The sequence below is a fragment of the Aythya ferina genome (genome assembly GCF_964211825.1).
Source record: "Aythya ferina genome assembly, chromosome: 1".
Lineage (NCBI taxonomy): Eukaryota > Metazoa > Chordata > Aves > Anseriformes > Anatidae > Aythya > Aythya ferina.
In genome coordinates, this window is record NC_140296.1 from 115,182,989 (window position 1) to 115,208,272 (window position 25,284).

The 25,284-nt window shown below is 40.1% G+C and overlaps 1 protein-coding gene across 1 annotated transcript in view; it reads left to right on the plus strand.

Annotated features, from left to right (window-relative positions):
- Nucleotides 1–745: 745 nt before the first annotated feature.
- Nucleotides 746–25,284, plus strand: part of LOC311444995 (myosin-7-like) — a 45,903-nt gene continuing 21,364 nt past the window's right edge. The window contains exons 1-24 of the mRNA XM_084536558.1: nucleotides 746–891; nucleotides 1,967–2,070; nucleotides 2,602–2,745; nucleotides 4,484–4,640; nucleotides 5,925–5,952; nucleotides 6,855–6,948; nucleotides 8,273–8,293; nucleotides 8,939–9,031; nucleotides 10,052–10,115; nucleotides 10,238–10,336; nucleotides 12,524–12,627; nucleotides 13,058–13,196; nucleotides 13,768–13,886; nucleotides 14,985–15,134; nucleotides 15,915–16,085; nucleotides 17,348–17,527; nucleotides 18,827–18,959; nucleotides 20,781–20,848; nucleotides 22,541–22,628; nucleotides 22,842–22,959; nucleotides 23,195–23,318; nucleotides 24,001–24,137; nucleotides 24,529–24,784; nucleotides 25,014–25,256. Coding sequence (XP_084392684.1) covers nucleotides 801–891; nucleotides 1,967–2,070; nucleotides 2,602–2,745; nucleotides 4,484–4,640; nucleotides 5,925–5,952; nucleotides 6,855–6,948; nucleotides 8,273–8,293; nucleotides 8,939–9,031; nucleotides 10,052–10,115; nucleotides 10,238–10,336; nucleotides 12,524–12,627; nucleotides 13,058–13,196; nucleotides 13,768–13,886; nucleotides 14,985–15,134; nucleotides 15,915–16,085; nucleotides 17,348–17,527; nucleotides 18,827–18,959; nucleotides 20,781–20,848; nucleotides 22,541–22,628; nucleotides 22,842–22,959; nucleotides 23,195–23,318; nucleotides 24,001–24,137; nucleotides 24,529–24,784; nucleotides 25,014–25,256 — 2,925 coding nt within the window. The 5' untranslated portion in view covers nucleotides 746–800. The remainder of the gene's footprint in view (nucleotides 892–1,966; nucleotides 2,071–2,601; nucleotides 2,746–4,483; nucleotides 4,641–5,924; nucleotides 5,953–6,854; nucleotides 6,949–8,272; nucleotides 8,294–8,938; nucleotides 9,032–10,051; nucleotides 10,116–10,237; nucleotides 10,337–12,523; nucleotides 12,628–13,057; nucleotides 13,197–13,767; nucleotides 13,887–14,984; nucleotides 15,135–15,914; nucleotides 16,086–17,347; nucleotides 17,528–18,826; nucleotides 18,960–20,780; nucleotides 20,849–22,540; nucleotides 22,629–22,841; nucleotides 22,960–23,194; nucleotides 23,319–24,000; nucleotides 24,138–24,528; nucleotides 24,785–25,013; nucleotides 25,257–25,284) is intronic.

Sequence of the window (25,284 nt, forward strand, 5' to 3'; positions counted from 1 at the left end):
CATTTGAGAAAACAAGTGTTGTAGGTATTAAGCTGGACTAATAAACTCAGATCAATGTGGAAATCAACAAAGCCTTAGTGCCAGTATTGCAGGCACGTTTGCCTTCTGCCGTACCCGAGACGGATGAGTCCTGGGTTTTTGCCAGGCTGTCTGGCACCATTGGAGGCAAGCACTGTGGGCACGGCACCATCTCCAGCTCCAGTTTTCTGCGGCAGGAGCATGGGCATGCCTCTCTGGAGCCTCGCAAGGGGGTGTAAAGCATGCCTCTGCAATAGCTCGCAGCAGGGAATTCTTGTTCTGCGGTTTCAAGACAGTGCCTGCCAGAGAGGATGCGTGGCAGGGCCCCGGAGGATGTGCCCCAGTACTGGAGGGCATGCAGCCCACTCCAGATGAGTTGGTAGGAGGCAGAGCCACTGCTAAATGGTTTTCAAAGTCACAGGCTGAAGTGGTCTCTTTTATCTGCTGTTCCTAAGCACCATTCATGCTATAAAGAGGAGACTGCATTCTCCCATGGAGATAACTGTGACCTGTGTCGGGGTTTTGAACCACAAAGGATCTGTCTGGCTTTAAATAAACTGAGACAGGCAAGGGTTTAGCGAAGGGTTCAGTAAAGCCCAAAATCTCCATTAGATATTTCTGTTTCAAATTAGTCGTCACTTTAATCAGCCACCTGCCGCGTTCTGCTGAGTGTTTCATATTGCATCACATGGTCCAAGAAATGCAACTTTTTCCTCCTTTTTGTTAGAGCGGTTCCCTGCCTTTCTCCTCCTTGAGCTGTGACACCTTGAAACCTTGCCAAGATGATGGACATGTCGGAATTCGGGGAGGCTGCTCCCTTCCTACGAAAGAGCGAGAAGGAGCTGATGATGGCACAAACTGTGGCCTTCGATGGTGAGTTGCAGCACCATTTTTTTATGCTGGTGTTGGCCTGTTAACCCAGTAAGGGTTACATCCATAATGTAGCTGGGGGAGTGCAGAGCAAAGCAGGATGCAAACCCCTGTTGCTGCTGCTGCTGATGAGATGGCTGGTTCAACCAAGTTTGAATAATCTTCTCTATCTTGCAAAGCTACAGAGAGCCCTAAGGCAGTGCTGAAGGGAAGCAATCTATCAACTCATACTAAGTAATTAGCTAGATTTAGAAGCAAGACATACTTGCACTGCACTGCTAAAAGAGAGATTGCTGCTTTGTCCATTTGGGAGAAAAATGTTGCACGCTGATGTTGCTGTAATGTAAGAAATTCTGTGACCTGACTAAATGTCCCTGTTGTACGTGTACCTCTGCTTGATTTGTATGCTTTATTGACAGCCCAGTGCTAGGTTTTAACTTTCCATAAGTTATTTTTCATGAAATGGTTTTGTGAGCTCTGAGGTGTAGTAGTAAGAGTAAGATCACAAATAACCACAGCTGTATGCTGTTCAGAGTAGTTGCTAAAACAAGTCATCTGAAGTCCAGCATGGCTAATCCAAACTTCTAAGAAGCAGCATACATAACTCAGTGTGAGTTATTAATATTACTGTTTTTCAAGACAGACTTCAAAGGAGTGTGCAGGAACAAGGTTAAATCTGATAGCTGGCAGGCAAATAATATGGGCTGAATTCCTCATTCAGATAGCAATACTCTGTGGCTTTTTAGCAAATGGTTTCATTTGGGCTTGGATCTCAGTTCCTCCATCTGCACGCTGGTGATGATGACTGTGGATTTCCCGTGAAGGCTGAGGCTTCGCCAGTGTTCGTGAAATATTATGACACCTTGTGCTGGGAGGATCTAGGGAAGCCAAGTGGTAGTTTCAAAGGAGAGACAACATTTGGAAGCTCTGAACCTTCTGTTTTGGCACTCAGCTCCCGCAGCACTGCCGATCTGCTGTGATCCCAGGGGTTTAACTAACCCTAGCAATCTCACTTAGTAGGACTCGGCGTTGTTATTTGACTCGAGACTGTGAACCCTCTGTCTCCTTAATTTCACAGGGAAGAAGAAATGTTGGGTTCCCGATGAAAAGAAAGCTTATGTTGAAGCTGAAATTACAGAAACCAGTGGTGGCAAAGTGACCGTCGAGACAACAGATGGACGGGTATGATAGCATTTTTGTATGACCCATGATGAATGAGGGCTGAGCAGCAAGTCCCAGAACATACCTGGCTCAGTTTAAGCTCTGCTGCCTGGTTCATATCATCCATGAAATAGGCTGTGAACAAGAAGCCTCGGTAACTGATGGCAAATGAGAAACAACCAAGGGAAAAATAGGAATTTGCTGGTGCCTGAAGGAGCATCAGTATGTGCACAGCACTGTGAACAGAGGTATGCGGCCAACCAGTCCAGGTTTGGACCCCAGAGGGAGAAATAAGGAGGTGGGAGGTAAAACCCTATGCTGACAGTGAATTCCCATGGCTCCACAGCCACACCACCACTCTTCTTATTTGTTCCATCTCAGGCTTCCCTCATTCTTTCAGTGTCTGTGAAAATAAATGGCATCACATACATAGACGACGTTGAGCCAAAGAATCTCCCTCTACAGGGAAAAACATGTTCTCCTCTAAGGTGTGCAAAGTGATAGAAAATCTCAGTGTCTTCCAGTGGTGCTGTACTCTGTCTGTCTTTGCAGACCATGACTATAAAAGAAGACGACGTGCAGTCCATGAACCCTCCCAAATTTGACATGATTGAGGACATGGCTATGCTGACCCATCTGAATGAGGCATCTGTGTTGTACAACCTGAGGAAGCGCTACAGCAACTGGATGATTTATGTAAGGGTCACTACTTTGTCTCTCTGGAAATACGCATTTCAAATGCTGTGATATTCGAGCATGTGATCTTCATATTCAGTTTACAACTTGGATATGTTATAAAACTGAGGGTCTCACTCATTTTTTTCAGTAGGAAAAAGGAAAGTTCCTTGCAGTAATTTTGACTGAATACAGACAAAAGTGAATAAGATTGTGTCTATCTCTGTTTTTCCTTGCTTGTCTAGGAAAGAGGTGTCGTGGGACATATTTTCAGCAGTCAAGACCTTGGGAAGACCTAGTTTATTTTTCCACTTCTAATGCTAATCCATGTCATTACCAGCTATGGAGATTTCCTTGTTAAGAAACAATGCCTCAAGCTTTTAGAGCACACATATAACTTGTTTTAACTAGAAGCCGTTCTATCTTTAGTTCAGTAATTTTATTCGCTTCATTTTCAGTGTTGACATCTGTCTTGTTTTGCTCTGGCCTTTTTCCTTGCTCTGTATCTTCCCTGTAACATCATTAACATAATTTCTGTTATCGCCAGAATAAGTTTCAGTGGCATCTAGTTTCATGAGGCCAAACTTTTGCCCTCAGCTTGCTACATCCAATTGTGTCTGAAGTCAGTCAGGAGAATCGATAGATTTTTCTAGCCAATCCTTATTCAGGTTTTCGGTTTACATCAGAGGAGTGAATCCAATTTAAATTCTGATTGTTATATAGCTTCTGTATTTATTTAATAACCCCTGTATAAACATGTACAGCGTAAAACATAGCTTATAGTCTTGTAGATCATTATAGTTAGAAAATGAAATTTCATCATCTTGCTTAATCCATTTACAGCTTGTTTGTTTGGTTGTTTTTCTGCTTAGATAATTAGTACTGAAGACTCATGCCAAGGCCATTCTGGAGCAGGTCCTAATCCTATTTTAGGGAAAGACACCTGCAATCATTATCTCATTGAACTCATTAATCTATATGAACGTAGTGCTTGTGCCCATATAATATCTGGGTTCTGAAAAGTTTTCTGCGTTGACCCAGACTAAGTACCTGAAAAGTTATCAGCTAATGCTAATCCCCCAGTGTTACAACCTGAAACTCATTCTTCCTCAGAACCGTCAGGCCCCAGCTAATTGATAAAGAGAGCCCACGGAGTGACTATGAAGGTAGATTTTATTTATTTATTTATTTGCCAACTACATTTCTCCTAAAGCTGAAAAAGCTTTGGGGAATAGTATGACAAAGTTATTTTCTCTTTGAACATCCAACTGAAATTTGCCCCAGGGTGTTCACATCAAGTTAGTAATGGGAGATTTTTTCTCCCAGATTTCTCTTCCTAAGAACAGAGTTCAAACAGAAAAGCTCTGACTTTTTTTTTTTTTTTTTCTCCTTTTCATAATCATTGTTTTCAAGAGGAAACAGCTTTTAATGGGTGGCCAGGCAGAAAATCAGACAGAGGTCTCCTTGCTGCTCCTCTGTTCATCTGGAGGGGCTGTTTCTCTCTGGCTGTCATCTTGAAAATAATTTTCCCCCTTTGGAAAACTGCTTAATATCTGTCATATTGGTACCATTGATAGCTAATGGGAAGTCCAGTAGCAAACCAGTAGCTCTAGGAATTCAGATCAAAGGCTACAATTTTGACCAGAATTCAAAGTCAGATCAAAAGCTGGCAACATGAGTTCCTGCTGGGTTAACTCAGGTTTTCTTTCTTATTCCTTGAAAGTTTTTTTTTCCACCCTTGTCTTGTGTTTCCCTCTAGACCTACTCAGGCTTATTCTGCGTGACTATAAACCCCTACAAATGGTTGCCTGTCTATAAGCCGGAGGTTGTCGCTGCCTACAAAGGCAAGAGGCGCTCAGAGGCTCCTCCTCACATCTTCTCCATCGCTGATAACGCATACCACGACATGCTGCGTAGTAAGTGGCGCTCCTTGCTTTTAAATTTAGTTTTGCTTTATTTAGCAGACATGATTGATACCAGATGGCCATTTGTGAGAGTATTTGCAGTGTGCACCAAATGTGCAGATACTCAACAAGCAACAGGGGCTTGGGAGTCTGCATCAGTAATTTTTTTTTAATTATTGTGTTTTTTGCCCTGCCTGTCCCTGTGCTAGTTCTGGTAACAGCTCATTCAGATGCTCATCAGATGCAAACATTCAGAAGTTAATGAAGGGCAGCTATGGAGGATGCTGCGTGCACATTGTTGGCAAGAACCTGCTGTGGATCAGCAACGCGCTGACTGCACGTGGGGTCTGAGCGCCTACTGTGCAGCAGCAAGCTCTGCTATTTTTCTATAGAATCTCGCCCAAGCCCTCCAATCACTGGAAAAAGAGTTTGTCAGCAGAGGGCAGCAGTGATGTGCTTACACCGGGTCCTGTGAGGCTGCAGGATAAATCCCAGAGAGACTTGGTGTGGTCACACGCTGCTGTCGCCTGGTTTTCATAAAATGGCAAGCACCATTGCTGCAAGGGGACAAAAGGTGCTGGGGCAGAGACGTGTCTGCAGAAAGATGCTCTTTTATCAGATGAGAGTGAAATATAGCCACGCTGCCCAATATGTATCTCATCAGGATGTCTGGAATTAAAACAGAAAAGAGGGATTCAGGCCCAGTGGTTCCTAGAATCTGCTTCTAGTTAGCATTTGCTGAACTAGTTTAATAATATATTGATTGCAAAACGTTCTTATAAATGTTTACTTCTGCTCAGGCCGTTAACAGTAGGGAAACTATAAAACTTGATTTCAGCAGCATGGCTCACCAAAAAAGCGTACATACATACAGTGATGAATGGCCCAAGAACAAGTAGTAGAATTGCTCAGGTTGGTGCAATAATGCAGGGCAGAGGAGTCAGACATGAGCAGAGACCTACACGGGAGTAAGTAAAGCAACATTTTGCTGACAGCAAATTACTTTATTTTTGTTGTTTGTTTCCTAGACGTAGGGGAATGTGCATGACTTGCAGGTCTTTAGTACTGACTTGAACAAAACATGAGAGGAGGCTTCAGGGTACAGGAAAAACTGGCAATGCTGGAGGTTGGACTAATAATGCTTATTTTTACCTTTCCACTGCTACTTCCTGTGTTTCTCTCCTGTCCATTCAGGACTGGTTCTAGAATAGTTGGTTCTGATTTGAAATGATAACAAGCAATTTCTACAGCCAACTAAGTTTGCTTCAATTCTTTTTTTTTTTTCCTCCTCCACAGATCGGGAGAATCAGTCTATGCTGATCACGTAAGTGCTTCTCTTTTGGCTGATTCAAGACTCTTTTGCTGCAGAAAAAAACTTCAAAGGGAAAAAAAAGAAAAAGACTATTGAAAAGTCTCCTTGAAAATCCCATTGAAATACAAGTTGACCCTTAAAAGCTCAGCTATATTGCCTGGAACTTGATCCAAGTGAAATAATTGGCAATTTAGCCACCTGATGGCTGCCTTGAGCCCCATTGGAAAGGAATAGCTGAGAGTTTGATGGAGGCTGGCCCGTTTCTGATCTGCATTTGGTGTCCTTTCCAAGTAGGCATGAAAACAACTCAACAGGCAGTTAGAGAAGCTTCTTCCAGGGTTGTCCTTGCTGTGTCTGCCCTCTCCGGACACAGAAGATTTTCTTCAAAATGTTGTTCTTGTTACAAAACATAGTCAAGAATGTTGAATAGACTCATCCACAGGAAGGAATATGACCAAGAAAAGAGGAGGCACATTTACTGTCAAGCATGAAAGGTGGAGAGCTAGGTCTCTCTCTACACAGTTCACATATTCTGCTGGATGATGCTGGCAAAATACTGCAGTTCTCATGTACGCTTTTTAACTCATTAGCTGTATAGAGTTGGATCCTGAGTCTGGACATTTTTAATAAACCTTTCTATTAAGACTTAAAGGAAACTCAAAGTAGTGTGGGTTTGCATTAGATTTCTGAATGCAGTCACATGAAGAAATAGTTGCTGTTGTTGTAGGCATTCAGCTCGTCATTCAGTTAATATGACATGATTTTCCTTGGAATGACCCAAAAACAGGCTGCAGAAATCAGTCAGTGACTGTAAGAATAGCCTGTGCAGGGCATGGAGCTGACAGGATGGGCGGGCAAAAGAATGGGTTAGAGCTGATTGGGCGACTCTAATGTTACCTTCCTTCTTCCCCTAGCGGAGAATCCGGAGCTGGCAAGACTGTCAACACAAAACGTGTCATCCAGTACTTTGCCACAGTGGCAGCCTTGGGTGAACCTGGTAAAAAGAACGTAAGTCTGCCAGCAGCTCTTTCATTTCAAGCTTCCAAGATATTTGTTGTGCACAACATTTCAAGTCTGCATCCTGAGTGCTGGACTATGTGCTAGACCTCAATGGGCATGGTTAAGATAAGAAATTGTTGGGAAAAGTTATTGATGCATCTAAATGGCATTACTGAAACCATGTAGTCCTGAAGGTAGGAAGGCAGTGCTCTTCCAAATTTGCCATGCTGCAGGCAGAGCAGCAAAACCCCTCCTGTTTCTGAACTACTGCTGGTTGCTGATATTTTTTTCTAAGAGTTTTAGTTGTCACGTGTTAAATGTTTCTTAATGTGTTAAAACTGGTCAAATGCTGGGAAGATCATGAAGATTAAAAAAAAAAAAAAAAGATTTCTTTTCACATGGAAAACAGTCTTCAAAAGCATAGCTTTGATCAAAATGTCTGTTTTGTTGAAAAGCCTTTTTGTCCTCTAAAATAGGAATGTTTTGACAAAAGGTTTTTAAATCAACTTCTCTATATTTCCTTTTGGTTAAGTGCTATTCTGCTTTTAAGTGCTAAGGTTACAGTGAATACTGCATTCATGTTGCTTTTTATTCTGTGTTGCTATGAGTTTATTCACTACACTTCATTGCACTTCACGGTTCAACGCTCTTTTGTGGCAAATTGATTCCTATGTCCTTTATGTATAAAGCTAAGACTTCAGCCAGCCTCAGATTCTGTTTGCTCACCTCATGTTCCCAAAATATAATATGCATTCATCTGAAGTCTGCAAAGTTCTCTTAGGAAATGACTGAGTGGTCCAGAGTCAGCCTTGTATGTGCAATGACATTGATGCTCATAATGGCATCAGAAATCTGGCATGAAAAAAAATGTGCAAATAACAGATATTGCAGCTGGAAGACTTTGTCCATGTAACTTCTCAGCTGAGGTCACATTTTATCTTCAACATTTCAGCCCTTGTTTCTAATAATCCAAGAATTCACGTGCAGCACAATCTGATTGTCTAAAACTTTCCTGTTTGCATTTACATTCTTTTATCCTTACCATTTGGTACTTGCCTGTTTTCTCTGTTTGGTTTGTTAATCTTGTGGTTCCTTCTGGAACACCTCTGGAGTAAAACCAGGCATATGCTTGGAGTAGGGAGTTAAAATAATGAGCTGGGTAGGAGCAGCACTTGGCTATTTTGTGATGTGTGGTGAATGCAAAATAAGATTTCAGAAATTCCTGCTAGTATGTGGGCCCCAACTAGATGTCTAACCTTGCTAATGTTTATATCCTGTGATCCTGTGATGTCCTTTTAGTAAGTACTCACTTTTTTTTTCTGTCTTTTGACAGCAACCAGCTACCAAAACTGGGGTAAGTATTCAGCTTTGGTTTTTTTTTTTTTTTTTTTTTTTTTTTTTTTTTTTTTTTTTTTTACCTTTTCCATGTGAAGACGGCACTCAGCTCTGTCATTCCATTTCATGAACCTCAGCATCTTGCTTTGCGTGGTTCCCCTATTGAAGTGTTCCCCAAAGCCAAGGCAGTTGTAGTTTTCTTTAACAAACTGAAGTTTGTGCAAGTGGTGGTTAACGCTTTTCTTGTTTCCAAAAATTCTAGACACTAAAAGCTCTGAGTGCTTTAAAAATTAATGCATTTCACTGCAGTGCTTGTCACTGTCTTCAGTAGCCCCTCTCCTACACACATGCACTTGGATGTCCCCAGCGACTTCTCAGTACATGGAAAGATATGGTGATTTCATCTGCATGCAGATGGCATAAATTATCAAATCTACAAAGCAAAACAGCAGAGAGCCACTGAACATTTGAGGCATTTTAAGCATTCCTAGTTGGCTGTCAATTCTGCTGTTACACCACTCCATGCTGTGCCACCCCTCGGGTGGAGCTAAGCTGTTTTCCTTGGGAGGCTTCTCTCTATGAGTGAACGCATGCCTGAGTTAGAGTTACCGTATGAGTTTGTGGCCTGTAGGTTTCTCAATAGTACTGCAACCTTGATTTCTAGGGAACCTTGGAGGACCAAATCATTCAAGCAAACCCAGCCCTAGAAGCTTTTGGAAATGCCAAAACCCTGAGAAATGACAACTCGTCACGTTTTGTAAGTCTGTAATGCAGCATAATAATATCGTCATTAACAATGCCACTTGGTAACATCTCTGTAATAATTATTTCATAAATTGCTTCTCATTTTGTCCACTAAAATGGTTGGGCTTCTTCACAAGGAAGGAATAACAAAGTAGGATCTGTCTAGGAAAAACTATTGGAGGGGTTAATGAGGAAAAAAGAGAGATTGATCCACCTTGAATAGTTGTTTAAACAATTCCATGAGAAGGAACCAAGAAAAGCCTCACTTTTTGAAGCCCTTCACATCACGTAATTTTAAACAGCAATGGCAAATTCTCCCCAAGACTGCTTCTGCTGCATAGCCTTATTGTCCTACCGTTTTCCACCAGCCCAAGTCATCCACCCTCTCTACAATACCTCTACTTGATCATGAAGTGTCAGAGATGTACCACAATCCCTGCTCCCTCCCGCATCTTCTTCTGCAGACCCATATAGAGAGCAGTTCTGCTTTTGACCAACACTATCTACTTTTTTTTTTTTTTTTTTTTTTTTTTTTTTTTTTTTTTGTCTCAATAAGCTGTCCCTGCTTGTTTCTCTTGTTTCTTAGTTCTGTCATGAGCTTGGGCCTCTCTCTCTGTTTTCATTAGACCTGTAAATTATAAGTCAGGACTACAAATGAGAGGGAGTCACTACACACACATGCATGGACGCAGACATCTGTGTCTCATGTTCAGGTTTATTGGATTATTACTTTGAGTCCCACATTCCTGTAAAGCTGTAATATGAAACTGGAAGCCACATGCTTTCCCATATCTCAGCCTGGTATAATAGTACACAGTTATCCTTTCCCCACAAGCTGATTAAAGAGCTGTAGATACAGACTCAGGCTGCTTAGGAAACTGTTATATCATTGTTTGGTATTTCTCATTGAAAATGAGCCTGTGCAAAGCCAAGTAGTTAGCATAAACTGATTCTTTGAACCAAATGATCGCCTTCAAGTTTTCCTCTCTGTATACTGTATGCACTAATTAGAATATTTTTCTCTGGGGTTTAGGGTAAATTTATCCGAATCCACTTTGGAACCACAGGCAAACTGTCATCTGCTGATATTGAGATTTGTAAGCAGCAATTTCTTTTTTTTTTTTTTTTTTTTTTTTTCTTTTTAAAGTAATTAAAAGTACAATTCCTCATCTGAAAACTTGGAGAACCTTACTCACTGAATTTTTTTTTGTGAAACCAGATTTACTGGAGAAATCCCGAGTGATTTTCCAGCAACCAGGTGAAAGAGACTATCACATCTTCTACCAAATCCTGTCAGGAAAGAAACCAGAGTTACTAGGTAAGTGTTTAATGGATACACAACCTTTAAGAACCAGCCTTTCTCTGAAGCAGCTAAAGAGGGGGGTAGGGAGCAAAGATGTGTTCAGAAAGTCTCTTTCACTGATGCAAGTACCCAATAAAGTGATGTGATTTTAGGTATTAGAATAAAGGAATTAGGTTTGGATGTGACTTCTAAAATGTAGCATTATAAAGCCAAAAACCATCATGTTGAATCTGTGTAATTCAAGCTCTCAAAACATCTGGAAAAAATCTATGCCTTTAAAAGCATTTATGGCAATAAAACTTTGATAATGATTTTTTTTTTTCTGTGTGTGTGTGAGGAGATTTGCTTATATATCCATGAAGAAAAACTATTTCCCTCTTCCTGTCCCAAATGGGCATAGTATCCTAGCACAACTCATAGAAAAGGAGAATATGCACGGCTGCTTGGCGATCTCCCCTGTCAAGTTTCCCCTGGCTGAAGGCAGTCCCCTAGACTGCTGGAGAAGAGCAGAGAGCAGATGAGGTCTCCTTGCTCCTATATCCTAATGCTTTAAATAGAGCCTTCACTAATCATTAAAGTGATGTGGCTAGCTGACTTTTATTTGTGCTCTAAGAAACATATTCTATAAAACACATTGAAGAGTCACTCTGTTGCTATGCTGAACTCCCGTTAAGCTGTAGCAATCATAATCTGTTTTGAAGTCTTATCCTGACAGTGTGTGGTCAAGTCCCTAACCCTCTTAACTTTTATGTGGTCTAATGACAATTATGGGAAAGATTTCAAGGAAGCATTGGACTGAGATTCCTCTGTGAATCCCTGTGCTGGGAAAATATGGTCCTTCTCATAAACTGTCTGTATATTCCACAAACAGCATTCACCTTTCTGGCCAGGAGGGGCATGTTTACAGGCTCTTAAAGAGTCTGAAACCAATGGTGGCTTTGCTTTGTAGACAAGAAATGTACATCTTTGTACATCAATACATAGTTCTCTAAATATAGATAAATATATGTATTATGTGTATATTTATAAGTGATCGCATAAGATAGTGATTACATAGCAAAGTAACGTGTAGACATAGAGAATATGACTTTATATATACATAATAACAGACAAAAAAAAAAAATATATATATATATTTACACACACACTTAGATATGTACTTCTGCTCTACTCTGTACTGGTGAGACCTCACCTCGAGTACTGTGTGCGGTTTTGGGAGCCACAACATTACAAGGACATAAAATTATTAGCTTCCAAAGGAAGGTTACAAAGACAGTGAAAGGTCTAGAGGGCAAGACAGTATGAGGAGTGTCTGAGGGCCCTTGGTTTGTTCAGACCCAAGAAGAGCAGGCTGAGGGGAGGCCTCATGAGGCCTCCTTTGTTTGCTTTGAGACGCAAACTCTGATTTTGGGGTGGTCCTGTGTGGAGCCAGGAGTTGGACCTGATGATCCTTGTGGGTCCCTTCCAACTCAGGCTATTCTGTGTGCGTGTGTGTAAATAAAACATTGACATCTAGCTTGGTCAAAGCTTGGTCTGCTGAATCCAGGTGAAACTTCCTGTGAATTCAAGGAAGTAGGACTCTCCATGAAGTATTGAAGCCTTCTAGCTTTCTAGAAAATAACTCTGTAATTTTGACTTTTGATGTGAGGAGAAAGGAAAGAGGAGAGAAATAAAAAGCTGTGTTTAGGCTTTTGTTCATTAAGATACAAGAGACTTTTCCAAAGAATCCTGAAACTCATTTTTTTCAGGTCTGTCATAAAAGAGGGAACCATCCCAGTTGTCCCTATCTTGAATCCTACTCAAATATTTTTTCCCTGTAACTAAATAGTGTTCTTACCCCCTACAGCCATGCAAAGCAGAAAATAGGGCTATATAGGAAATGATGACCTCAGTATAATGCAAAACATGTTTAATAGAAGTGTGTGCATATTATTCATATTATTTTTATTTACTCTTATTATTTTTATATTTTTATTTACTCGTATTATTTTTATTTACTCTTTCTCTAAATCTTGGTCTTCAGACTGGAACAGTAAAATGAAAGAGTTGGTTGCTGCCCTGCACTTGAAACACATTTTACACATTTGTGTAAAGACAAATGTATGTCAGATTTGATCCCTTCAGTCTCCATTTTTGGGTGGATTTCCTGAATGGATGGAATTTGGATTGGAATGGATTTTGACCTTGGCAATTCTTTTACAGATATGTTACTGGTCTCCACCAATCCATATGACTACCACTTCTGCTCACAAGGAGTAGTTACAGTGGACAACTTGGATGATGGAGAAGAATTGATGGCAACAGATGTAAGCCTGTATTGATTTAACTTTTTGCCTCATTGATTAGGTGCATGTGAGGAGGAAAGGTGCTGGCCAGGAGCCAAACTTCTGTCACTGAAACTGCTAGAATAAAATGGAAACTGGAATGGGTCTCAATTGTATTCAAACCATGAATCATGAGGCCCGGTAAAATATTGTGCTTTTGAATCTGGTCCATGTAATGCCCATGGGCTCAATGTTCTTATAATTTTGATACATAAAACACTAAATAATGGGATCTCTTCCCTTGCTTCCCAGCCGTTGCTGGGTCATCAGGGTGTTCCAGTGGCTGCTTTGAGATAATGCCCCTTGGCAGGTTAATAACACCCTCCTGTGCAAGGGTAGATTGTGGGGCTGTAAAATGACATTAATATTGAAGAGGCAAGCAATAAAATACCCATTTTTTTGCTTTTCACAGCAAGCCATGGACATCTTGGGATTTGTGCCAGATGAAAAGTCTGGTGCCTACAAACTCACAGGAGCCATCATGCACTTTGGAAACATGAAATTCAAACAACGACCCAGAGAAGAGCAGGCAGAGGCTGATGGCACTGAAAGTAAGAAAAACATTTAATGTTACTCCTTACCTTCAAAAGTCTGGCACATTATCAAACCCTGTGCTGAGGAAGGTGGAGCCTGTTTAATTTGATCTTGTGCAGTATAGCTGCTATTCAGCCAAGAGTGCTGCACTTCATTTCTAGCAGTGATTCGTACACTGCCAAGCAACCTCACTTAGTAGAGAGTGAATAGACACAGTCAGAGCAACACAATGAAACTCCCTTTTTTTTGACCATTTGAACAAAATGGTTGTAAAAAGTTGTTGCTTTAGCTTTAAATTTTATTTCCTCAGGCTTTCTTCTTTGCTTCCTCTAGCACGTGAAATAGTACTATTTCAACTGCCTGTATCCATTCTGAAAATCTCTTCTTATATCTGAAGAGTTTGTCAAGTGTGTTTCTAGCTGACCTTCTCCACCACAGAACTGAGCATAAGCACACCCAAGATGAATAATTTTAAAAGAAAGTTCTTTATCTAGTTTCTCTTTGTATGTAGATGAACTAAGAACTTGGCTAGGTATGTTTTCACGTAGAAGTTCAGAGCCAGCTAAAACCTTGTTTTCTCCCAATCAGGTGCTGACAAAGCTGCCTACCTGATGGGAATCAACTCCTCTGATTTGGTTAAGGGTTTATTGCACCCTAGAGTGAAAGTTGGAAATGAGTATGTGACTAAAGGTCAAAGTGTTGAACAGGTAAGGAGAAACTGTCACAGTATTTGGATACCTGTTCCACAAGCCTGGGGCCTTCTGTAACATCCCAGAGAGGCTTTTGCTAGCAATATTAACGTGCGTGCGTGTTGTTTGAACAGTGGATCCTCTAGTAACTGTTCTCATTTTATATCCCCAAACATGGGGGAATAGATGATGAAAGAGCAGGATACTGGTAAAAAGATTGACAAGAGGATAGTGGCCTTTGGGATTGTTTTACAAACATGTTAGTAGCAGCCACTCAAGGAAATGAGGTGCAGTAAAAGCACATGGGACTTGGTATCTAATTCTGGATGAGAATAGTTACCTAGAGGAGATGATCTGTGGATTATTTATACATTCATTTATTATTCATGTAATTCTAAATTCTGTGTGACCTCAATCAGCTAAAGGCAATATCCACGTAAAGGTACCTTTTAATTTAGGAAACAAATGTCCTTGGGTTAGCACTGCTGCAGGCTGTATAGTATTCTAGAAGGTACTTCAGCATTGTGGTTAAAATGAAAATTGTTGTCTGAAGGCAGGCTATGGCACAGGCTCAGTAACTGGAGAACTGTTGGAGAGAGCTCTACCTTACTAGTGTAGTCATGCACTTGGTACACTAAAGAAAAGGCACAGACATTTCCTTTCCAACATCCTGCTTGTGACATAGCATCCTTCAAAATTTGAAACAAACGTCAAGGAGTAGCTTAAGCACAGACATCCCCTGTGCCTACAGTTCTGGTTATCATGGCTAACATCAGGCCTTTGAGCTTTGTGGTACTGAACTCCACAGCGGTACAAGGGATGAAGCCTTTTGCTACTTGCCATCCAGCTCTTTCCAAAGAGGAACTTTACTAACACTTTATGTACATGTTTGTACATATGTGACTGAAATATGTATAGCAATGGTTTGAGGAAAAGTCAGCATAGATAATGGAAGAAGCTGTGTGTTGTATTAACTAGTAATTACCTCAGCGATTATAAGAAAAATTGTGATATTTAAACTGTAAGTAGGAATTTTAAAAGACTAATGTACTGAAATTCTTGTGTTCCACAGTGAATTCTGTTGTATGTAGTGGCATTTTGAAATGTGTATTTTAGGTTTTGTATGCTGTTGGGGCCTTATCCAAGGCAGTGTATGATCGAATGTTCAAGTGGCTGGTGGTCCGTATCAACAAGACATTGGACACTAAGCTACCCAGACAGTTCTTCATTGGAGTGCTGGACATTGCTGGCTTTGAAATCTTTGATGTGAGTATTCATGTGTGAGGACCTGGGGAAGGACACAGAAGTTACTTAACAATACTTCTTGGGATGGGTATTTTCTTCTAAATGGACACAAAGCCAAAAGGCAAGAAAGCTGTAGAGCAAACAGCATATATGACTTTACAAGGTTTTGCCATGAATAGATGCAGACAATGCTCAGTATTCAACACAGCTGGAAATGCTCATAGTTCCTGGGCAGGAAGAGGGTCTTTTGCAGAGACAACATCTCATATTGTTTGGGCTGAATTTTAGGATGGTGTGCCCACTGTAGCCACTTTTTCTCTTTGAGAGAAAGTGCCTTTTATATGATGCAGCACTTCTTCATTTTTTTTTTTTTATTATCACCATAAAAAATGTCTGCAACATAAAATATTTCACAACTTCTGTTTCTCAGAAGCCATTCCTAAGGGTATGTGCTTAATGCTGATGCTGCTATGATTTGCTCTCTGTATTAAGCAGAGTAAAGACTGCACTGGCTCTGCTCTAGAGGACTTGGATGGCATGCTGCTGAGGAAAACTGGTGTGCATTCTAACTGAGAGACCTGAACAAATCTGGGCATCCTCACGCTCCAGAGAACAGCACGCAAGGCAGCCAGCAGCCTACTATTGAACTCCCCCTCCTTTGCCTTCAGTGTAATGCTCAGTAGTTTCTCAACTTGTTACTGTTTAGAAGGCTGTAAATGTAGATAGCTTCCCTCTTGCTTTTCCACTAAACCCATGACATAGAGAACTATGTACAAATGCATCTCCTTTTAACTCCTGCAGTTCAACAGCTTTGAGCAACTCTGCATCAATTACACTAATGAGAAACTGCAACAGTTTTTCAATCATCACATGTTTGTCCTGGAGCAAGAAGAATATAAAAAGGAAGGCATTGAGTGGGTATTCATTGATTTTGGCATGGACCTGCAGGCTTGTATCGATCTAATTGAGAAGGTACGTACAGGAGTGCTAAGGTATATTTAATGAATTGTTTTAATTCATGATGTTCCTTTGGAGTTACCCTCAAATCCCAGTCAATAGAGCAGGATAAACAGCAAGACAGATTTCTCACCATATGCATTATGGAATCAAAGAAAAATCAATATTTGTGCCATTTCTTTCTATTTAACTTTATTTCAGTAAGTTTGCCTTGAAGAGCCAACAGCAGCCACAAGTTGTACTTGTTTTTTACTTCACTTTTCTCCTACTGTTCAACAGTTTACTTTGTTCCACATATGCTTAATGTCAGCATCTCTCTCCCCATGATGTCTTGTTTCTTACATTACATGTTCATGTGCAAAGTCCTTCAGGCTCTCCCTAGCCTGAAGCCATGCTTCCCTCCCACAGCTTCCCCAGCATAGGATATGCCTTTCCTTTTCCCTTCCTCATGAACATAATGTAGCCTTGTCAGGGCAGCTGAATCTTGCTATATCTCTTTATGCCATCTCTTCTGACATAGTATTTAACCCTGCTGATCTCTGAGAAAAAATGAAATTTTGAGTCTTGCATTAGTAGGACACTTGGAACAGCAGAAATAGCCAGATTATTAAGTGCTCTTGTACTTGATCACTTTCTTCTCCAGGGTTAGGATGTCTGTGCATTTCACCCTCATCTCACAACAAATCTGTCCTGTCAACTCCTAGGAAGTTAGTCTATCTTGTTCTGAAAGATGAGCAATAAAATGTGAGTTGGTCCAATTGTCTAAACCAAACAATTTCTGGAAGCCATCAGAAAGCCTCCTAAGGCAGAAGTGTCATACTGAATAGCGAAAGGTGTGGTTACAATTTTAACAGAATAGTCAAAGATTTCATCCTCAGAATGGGAAGAAATTTTGCAAGCTTAAACTTCCATCAGATCAAACTTAAAGGCTGCACAGCTGCTGTAGGCAGACTAAACATTTTCCAAGAAAGATCTGGAGACAGAATTTTTATCAGAGTGGTAATAGGACAATGGGAAATGGCTTTAAACTAAAAGAAGGTAGATTTGGATTAGATATAAGGAAGAAATTCTTTACTATGAGGGTGATGAGGCACTAGAACACGTAGCCCAGCGAAGCTGTGGATACCCCATCTCTGGAAGCGTTTGAGGCTAGGATGGGTGGAGATTTGGGCAACCTGGTCTAGTGGGAGGTGTCCCTGCCAATGGCAATTAGGTGATCCCTAATGTTCTTTATAACCCAAAGTATTCTATGATTCTGTGACCTTTTTAATCAACAGCCATTGGGAATCCTGTCAATCCTTGAAGAGGAATGCATGTTCCCAAAAGCAACAGATATGACGTTCAAAGCCAAACTTTATGACAATCATCTTGGCAAGTCACCTAACTTGCAGAAGCCCAGGCCTGATAAGAAAAGGAAATATGAAGCTCACTTTGAACTTCTTCATTATGCTGGTGCAGTAAGTTCCTCTGTTTGCAAGTAGACCTTATATTAGTGGTCTTCCAGGTGTGTATGTGTGGAGGGGGGATTAAACTGTAGCACACAGTGAGGAAGGGAGGGTGGGAAGGGTGAAGATGGGAAGGAGTTAAGAGCAAATGCCTGCTCTCTCTGCATAAACATTGCAACGCAATAAGATGCCACCAGGCTTCAGGACATCTGGTTCTTGGCTACACAAATAAAGGAAGTGAACTGAGGAGGGCTAACAGTGGTATTGCTAAAAATAAGCCTTATTTTTTTCACTTGTCCTGTAATCAGATTCAGGTTAGTGGTTAAATAGCAGCAGCATCTAACTTTCCATCTTGTTTTCCTGTACAAATGAACTAAGTAATCTCTGCCTAACTTCAGGAAGGTTTAAAAGAACAGATTTTATATCACTTATTACTCATGTTGGGACCGGTGTGTCAATACAGCCAAAGGGAAGTGTCATTGATTTTGCTGTGAAGGTTTAGTTAACAGGTCTGATGATGATGGGGTAAAGGAATACAATCCAATGTTGTGACACTTGAGTCAAAACATACACGATTTCAAAGCTGCATTTTCAGACTAGATGGGCAGAAAGAATTTGAGAGGGACATAAGAAATATTTTATTATCAAACTAGCATTGATAAGAAGTGTCAGTACAGCAGAGCTGGAACCTACCTAGTACTGGTTTGAGTTTATTTTCAAGTATGATTGAACTGTAAGCTGCCTTTGCTTTTATTATGAGAAGTAATGCTCATCTTGCTCTTTATCTGTAGATGTTAATGTATTCAGCAAAGAAAATGAGAATTTTCATTTCCAAATGGTACTATTAACAGAATGTATTTTTTCACTAAACAGAGAGACGTGGCAAAGTCCAGGAGTTAGTTTTTCAATCACTACATTTCTGTCAGAAAATCTTAATTATTTGAGCGTAGTATACTGTTGTGAAGTGAAATTATTACCTGTGTGTTTTATAGTTCAGCTGTTATAAGGAGGGTTCCTGGGACACTGATGGCATGTGGTGTATTTACAGCCAGCCACATGGAGTTCAGAAGATATAGAGACCAACAAGTTTGGAAAGAGTGTGTGGGATTCAGATGGTAATTGTTAGGAAGAGAGGTCGGGCAATTAAGAAGCAGAGAATTGGATGGAAAGTGATGGAAAAACTGGGTGGCTGGTCCTGCTCTGAGAACAGCATTTTGCAAAAGGTCATTAGCTTCGAGCCAAGCCTTAAGGGACTACTTTGACGGAGAGCATTTGCAACCTCTGGTTTATGTTTTCAACACCTTGCTGTAGGTTCCCTACAACATCATTGGATGGCTTGAGAAGAACAAAGACCCGCTTAATGAAACCGTAGTAGGGATTTTCCAAAAATCATCCAACAAACTCCTGGCAAGCCTGTTTGAAAGCTACGTTGGTGCTGACAGTGGTAAGCAGAATCAACTCACATGAGTTTTTGTTCATTTCTGGGGCGTGTGCTTGGAAATGAATTTAAGAAACAACTATAAATTGCAGTCGACTCAATGCTAAATGAGGCAGTGACTAGTTATTTAGATGCACACAGCATCTGTAGGAGTCTGCCATGTTATCCTAAGTAGGCCATTAACTCAGCTAGTTTGAATGCATAATACCTCTAAGCAATTTTGGCAAGAAAATCTGTGTTGTGAACACTCCAGTGGGTGTTTGAGCATGCAAGTGTTCAGTTATGCAGGCAAGTGTTTCACAAAACATTTTGTACATAAATGCCTGTCAACAAGAACAGCTCTTGTTCCCTGTGCTGTAGTCCTCCTTGCTAGCCATCCTGGATTAAATAAGAAGTTCAATATTTAAGAGAGAATCTTGAAATATTTTGTTGGATTAGTGGCAAGAAGATAATGAATGTGACTGAACACTGTTCCTCTTTTGCCAAAGTAGCAGAAGATTTTACAAATACATCTTCCTTTCTGGTTGCTGCTGTTGACGTGGGTTTCTTTTTTCCTTTTTGTCTGTTTTTGAAAAGACTGATAGACTAATGTACATCTGAGGATGCATTTAAGCTATATGCATTATACAGAACTGTTTTAGTTGAGAGAAGACAAGTAGCAAGCATCCAGAGAAAGGATGCTAAGTAAATAAACTGGCATTCTTTACAAAGATGTCGTTCTTATGTCCTGAAGTTGCAATCACTTACAGCCTACTTATTAGTAACCTCATTCCCGTGGAAGATGTTGTCGTGAATCATAAGACACTTGCTGAGAAAGCAAGCAGAATGCAGACTTCATAATGTGTTAAGAGATGGAGCTGAATATAAATAACAAAAATCATGCCATTAGCAAATTCTTGCAAGTTACTAGCTGCCTACTTGCCTGTGGATAGTCCTGTCTGTCAGAATGCTACCTTGCTTTTCTTCAGTGTCAGGAGAAAAGAACAGCCTGCCCAGATTAGCCTCTTCCAGTCTTAGCAGTGTCCCTTTCAGAAGGGGGAGAGGATTCAATAATTGCATCAAACAGATTGTACTGTTCACCTCACCTTTTACATTGACTGTTGTCAGGTGACAGAATGTCAGACCTCCTGGAAATGATCTAATGGTCCAGTATTTACAAACTGTAGAAATTCAGAAATTTCTGTATATTTTTGGGTCATGCTTTGCTCATGAGTTGTGAAACTTCATAAAGGTCATGTCAAAAATTATCATTTCTTCAAGAGATTTCAACTCTGAAGCTTTAAGCAAAATTCAGGGGATGCCAAGCTACTGTATCTAAAATTACAAAATAAATATTTATTTCTATTTATTCTGGCCAAATGTAACTTGCATGAGTTCAGTGTCTCATTAGCTGACATGAGAATCAGGTCTGCACAGTACAATGAGCAGTACAAATTCTGCCTAAGCATTTCTTTCTTTAGCTTTTTCTCTTTCTGTGTCATCTCACCCTAGGCATTTTAGTGAAATACAAGCTACTCTGTGTTGTTAAAGTTATTTTTTCTGCCTTATTCATATTTATGGACTTTCTGTGTAACAAGTGATGCTGTCCAGATCTGAAATGAAAATGCAATGCAGAAAGCAATGGTCTTTGACAAAAATCCTGAATGTGGACAGTAAGCTGCAAACTTGTGATATATAACACTCGACATTCAGAAGGTTTTTTTGTATAATATTTGAATGATCACAGCCATCAAGTCATCTATGGTTTGTCTGTTTCCCGTGCCACAGCCTGCACCCCTTACTGAGATACATGGTGTGATTTTTACTCTTTTTTTCTTTTTTCCTTAGCTGACCAGGGTGGAGAAAAGAAACGGAAGAAAGGTGCTTCTTTTCAAACTGTGTCCTCATTACACAAGGTTTGTTTACATCACCACACCTGATGGTTAGTGTTGAGACAATGCTTTGAAGAAGGATGTTAATGACTATAATGGACAAAGGAAACTGAAATCCGATATCAGAATTTGATTCCAAGCCTAGGTTATTGACCCTGTCAAAGTTATTAAAACTGTATGTGTGAGGGGCTGTGATGTTTTCTTTTATTTGAGCATGCAGGAGGTAAATCATTTTTAATTCTACTTTAGCAAGTATCATTTATTTCATGGCTTGTAGCTTCATGCAAGTCTTTGGAACTGGAACTGATTACAAGTCATTTGCTACTCCCTGCTTTGTTACTGCTTCTAATGGGATCCTAGGATAAGAGCAATTGTAGAAAACAAAAGTTGTTGAAAGGAGCGGAGTATAACCTCTTTTTTCCTGTGTAATTCCCTCACTGGAATGCATTCCTGGTGGAAGCTGACATCAGGATCATCTCTGGGGAAAAAATGGGCTTGTAATTTACCATTAGTGTGTTTTTGTTTTCTTGTGGGTTTTTGGTTTGGTTGTGTTTTTTTTGGCTTTTTTTATGCGTTATATTGAGGAAGACGTAATGTAAGCTAGCTTCAGGTGGGGAAGTTGATAGGGGTTTCCCCTTAGACATGTATTTTATTTTGTTAGATGTTACTCCTCATGAAGTGAAATCACAGGAAACAGAGAGACATATCTTGCCAGCTGAAGAAATGTAAAGATATCTGAAGGATGTATTTGCAGACAGCAATTTAATAGTCCAATAATAGAGGCCCATTTTCCAGAGCACAAGGAGCTGCGAAGGAGCTGGCTCAGGTTGTCTCATTTATCATCCTGACTCGCACAGGAGAAATTTTCAGCTTTAACAGCCTGCCCTGATTACATTATATTTCACCTCTAATCTTCTCTATTTTCTGCATACTAGACAAAACACCTTCCCTAGAGCCTGGAGATCACTGGCAGGCACTGAATGCTTGGCTTCTTCTGAGCTAGGTTGCTGCCTGCCTGAAAGATGTCTAAGATTAATAAAGGGAAAATGTTTGGCCACGAGGACAAAAGCCTAGCTTTTACAAGGCACAGATGGGAAGGGTGAAGTGACTAGGCAAAAATGCAGTTCAAATCAGTCTCTTCAGGTGAAAGGAACTTAGTACTCCTAGCGGAAGGTATGAAGTCACTGGTTAAACAGGATGGTGTGAAAACTGTCATCAGACAGTACAGTGTGAAGAGAGAGTCCTGATGGTTAGTGTCACCATAATATTTGATGAAAAACCAGGGTTTAACATCAGTGATGTGTTAATGAAGGTAGTCATCAATGTAACATGTTTTATTGAGGATCTTCCATTTTCATGTACCATTACATGAAGAGTATGCCTTGTAGATAGTGTAAGAGAAAAAAATGCAAAAATGTTCTGCGGGATGATATTGCATCTTGCTGGCTATTCATGTTGCATCTGACAGTTCTGGGGCTGTAAGTAAAACACAAATCTTCTTAAGATTTTGCTAAAACTGATGTGGATTCCTATAAAGAAGTTAATTTCTAGTTTGATTTATTTGAAATCATTTCTTTTTAATGATTTTTAAGTTTATAATCTTACTAGGAACTACGTAGATGACCTTAATAAACTTAACTAACAAACTAGAGAAATAAGCGATTGGAATTCCACAAGACCATTAAAGCTAATTGTGTTTTGTCATGTCTGTTCCAGGAAAATTTGAATAAGCTGATGACTAACCTAAAATCTACAGCCCCTCACTTTGTACGATGCATTATCCCCAATGAATCCAAAACACCAGGTAAGAAAAGCACAGCTGTCTTAAAATTTTAGTATACTCAAACACTGTCATTCCGGTACTTACAAGCCTCCAGAACATATTTCTGTATGACCTGTGTTATTCACTTTTTCCCATGGTGTTGCTGTCTCAGATGACACCTCCCATTTTTCATTTCCCACTGTGAAATGAAGATTAAGCCATATGGAAACATTCTCTTTTGTTTTTCCCCCGTAGGTGAAATGGATGCTTTCCTTGTCTTGCACCAGCTCCGGTGTAATGGTGTCCTGGAAGGTATCCGCATTTGCCGTAAGGGTTTCCCAAACAGGGTGCTTTACGCAGACTTTAAACAAAGGTAATGACAGAGCTGTGTTGTCTCCTGTCCTTATCCTATCAGCCAAAATAAGCAATGCATGTCCTGTCATTTTTATTTGAGGTATTTTATTTGATTCAAGTTTATTTTCTATCTAGTTTGCTTGAACATAGAAGGCAGAATTCTACTTTTGCCTGGTGCCTGTAGATGAAAAGTAGGAAATTAGTCTAGGTCATTTTTTTGCCAGTCCTATTCATTGCTTATCTGTTGTTAACAGGTACCGCATTCTGAATCCGGGTGCAATCCCAGAGGATAAGTTTGTCGATAGCAGAAAAGCTGCTGAAAAACTGCTGGCATCTTTAGATATTGACCATAACCAATATCGTTTTGGACACACCAAGGTAACCAGAAGAGATTATCAATTAATATTTAGAGAGAAAGGATGGATCTGATTGTCAGAATAGAATATTATACAATCTCTGGTGGTGCCAGTTAATGAAAAATTGATAATACAAGAAACCAGCAATATGGCAGCAAACCTATAATAACTTTTAAGGTATGCTAGGGAAATTTTATTTCTCCAGCTTAAGCTCCCACAAACAGCAACACAGCAAGCAAACAGAAGAGCAGCTGATGCTCCATGCCTATCAATATAACAGTAGTTTACTATAGCATAGATAAGCTCAAGCATATATGGACTGCAAGATCAGCTACAGCTTTTTAAATGAAGCCATTTGCAATTATGACATAATCCCATTCAGCAGAGACCTGAGAACTGGGAGTTGAGGTTCAGCTGACCTGCTTTGAACCTGCTACATCCAACAGATACTGTGTAGGGTGATGAAAAAATGGTTTGGCCTATTCAAAACTGGGGAGATGAGAGCCAGTTTTAAAGCAGTTGTGGAACTGTGCAATGCAGTTCCTGATGCAGGTAGTATTTAGCCCTCTATTTTCTTTTGCTTTATAAATGTGCCAATATAGCTACCATTCTTCTGAACAATTAAAACAAAGTCTGTGTAATTGTTGGTGTACTCTGGAAAAAATACGTTCACTATGGTCAAATGTCATCTGTGCATGTACCAGGTGTTCTTCAAGGCTGGTCTGTTGGGCCATCTAGAAGAAATGAGGGATGAGAGACTTGCAAAGATCTTAACGATGATCCAAGCAAGGGCACGTGGCAGACTGATGCGTATTGAGTTCCAGAAGATAGTGGAGCGCAGGTATGAAGTCACCCCTTTCAATCTTAGCATATAATAGTCATTGCCATTTAAATATATGTTGAGTGGAGGCCTTTTTACAGTTCCTAAAGCTATAGCTAGTCCTGAATTAAAGGTTTAACTTACATGTCTGATAACAATAATAACGACTGTATATTGCTGCCCGCAGCTCTGACAAAAATCAGATTTGGAAAATTTTTCACATCTCTGAAAATCAAGAACTGTGGAGAAAGTATCTTGCATATGTTAGGACCTGGAATAAGTTCCCAGTATTACTGGGAGCAGAGCCATAAAACTAACTGGGAATTGTGTGTGTGTGTGTGTGGGGGGGAGGAATTATAATTTTCTCAATTCAGGATAACCATTAGGGGATTGTGTTTTCTTCCTAAAACAGGGATGCCCTTCTTGTAATTCAGTGGAATATCCGTGCATTTATGGCTGTAAAGAATTGGCCCTGGATGAAGCTTTTCTTTAAGATTAAACCTCTTCTGAAGTCTGCAGAAACTGAAAAAGAGATGGCCAATATGAAGGAAGAGTTCTTGAAACTGAAGGAGGCTCTGGAAAAATCTGAAGCCAGGAGAAAAGAACTTGAAGAAAAGCAAGTCTCTTTAGTTCAGGAAAAAAATGACTTGCTTCTACAGCTCCAAGCTGTGAGTAGGGATGTATATTTGTATGTTCATTAGATGTACTTTCAAGTTCAAAAGCTTACAGACCAGTGTGTTAGTGTGATTCAACTAAAATAAGTTGTTGGTCTTGTCAGAGTCTTGCCAAAAATTTAGAGCAGATAGAAACTGCTCTGTAACATTGGGTCAGTCTCTGTGAATACAGAATAGGTGATAACTGAGGCAATGACCACTTGTCCTCTTCCTTTCTCACCAGGAGCAAGACACTCTGGCAGATGCTGAGGAACGATGCGACTTGTTGATTAAATCCAAGATTCAGCTGGAGGCCAAAGTCAAAGAGCTGACGGAGCGGGTTGAGGATGAGGAAGAGATGAATTCTGAGCTGACTTCCAAGAAGAGAAAATTGGAAGATGAGTGCTCTGAGCTCAAGAAAGATATTGATGATCTTGAAATAACTCTTGCAAAAGTTGAGAAAGAGAAACATGCTACTGAAAATAAGGTACCTTTAGAACTTTGTCATGTTTTCA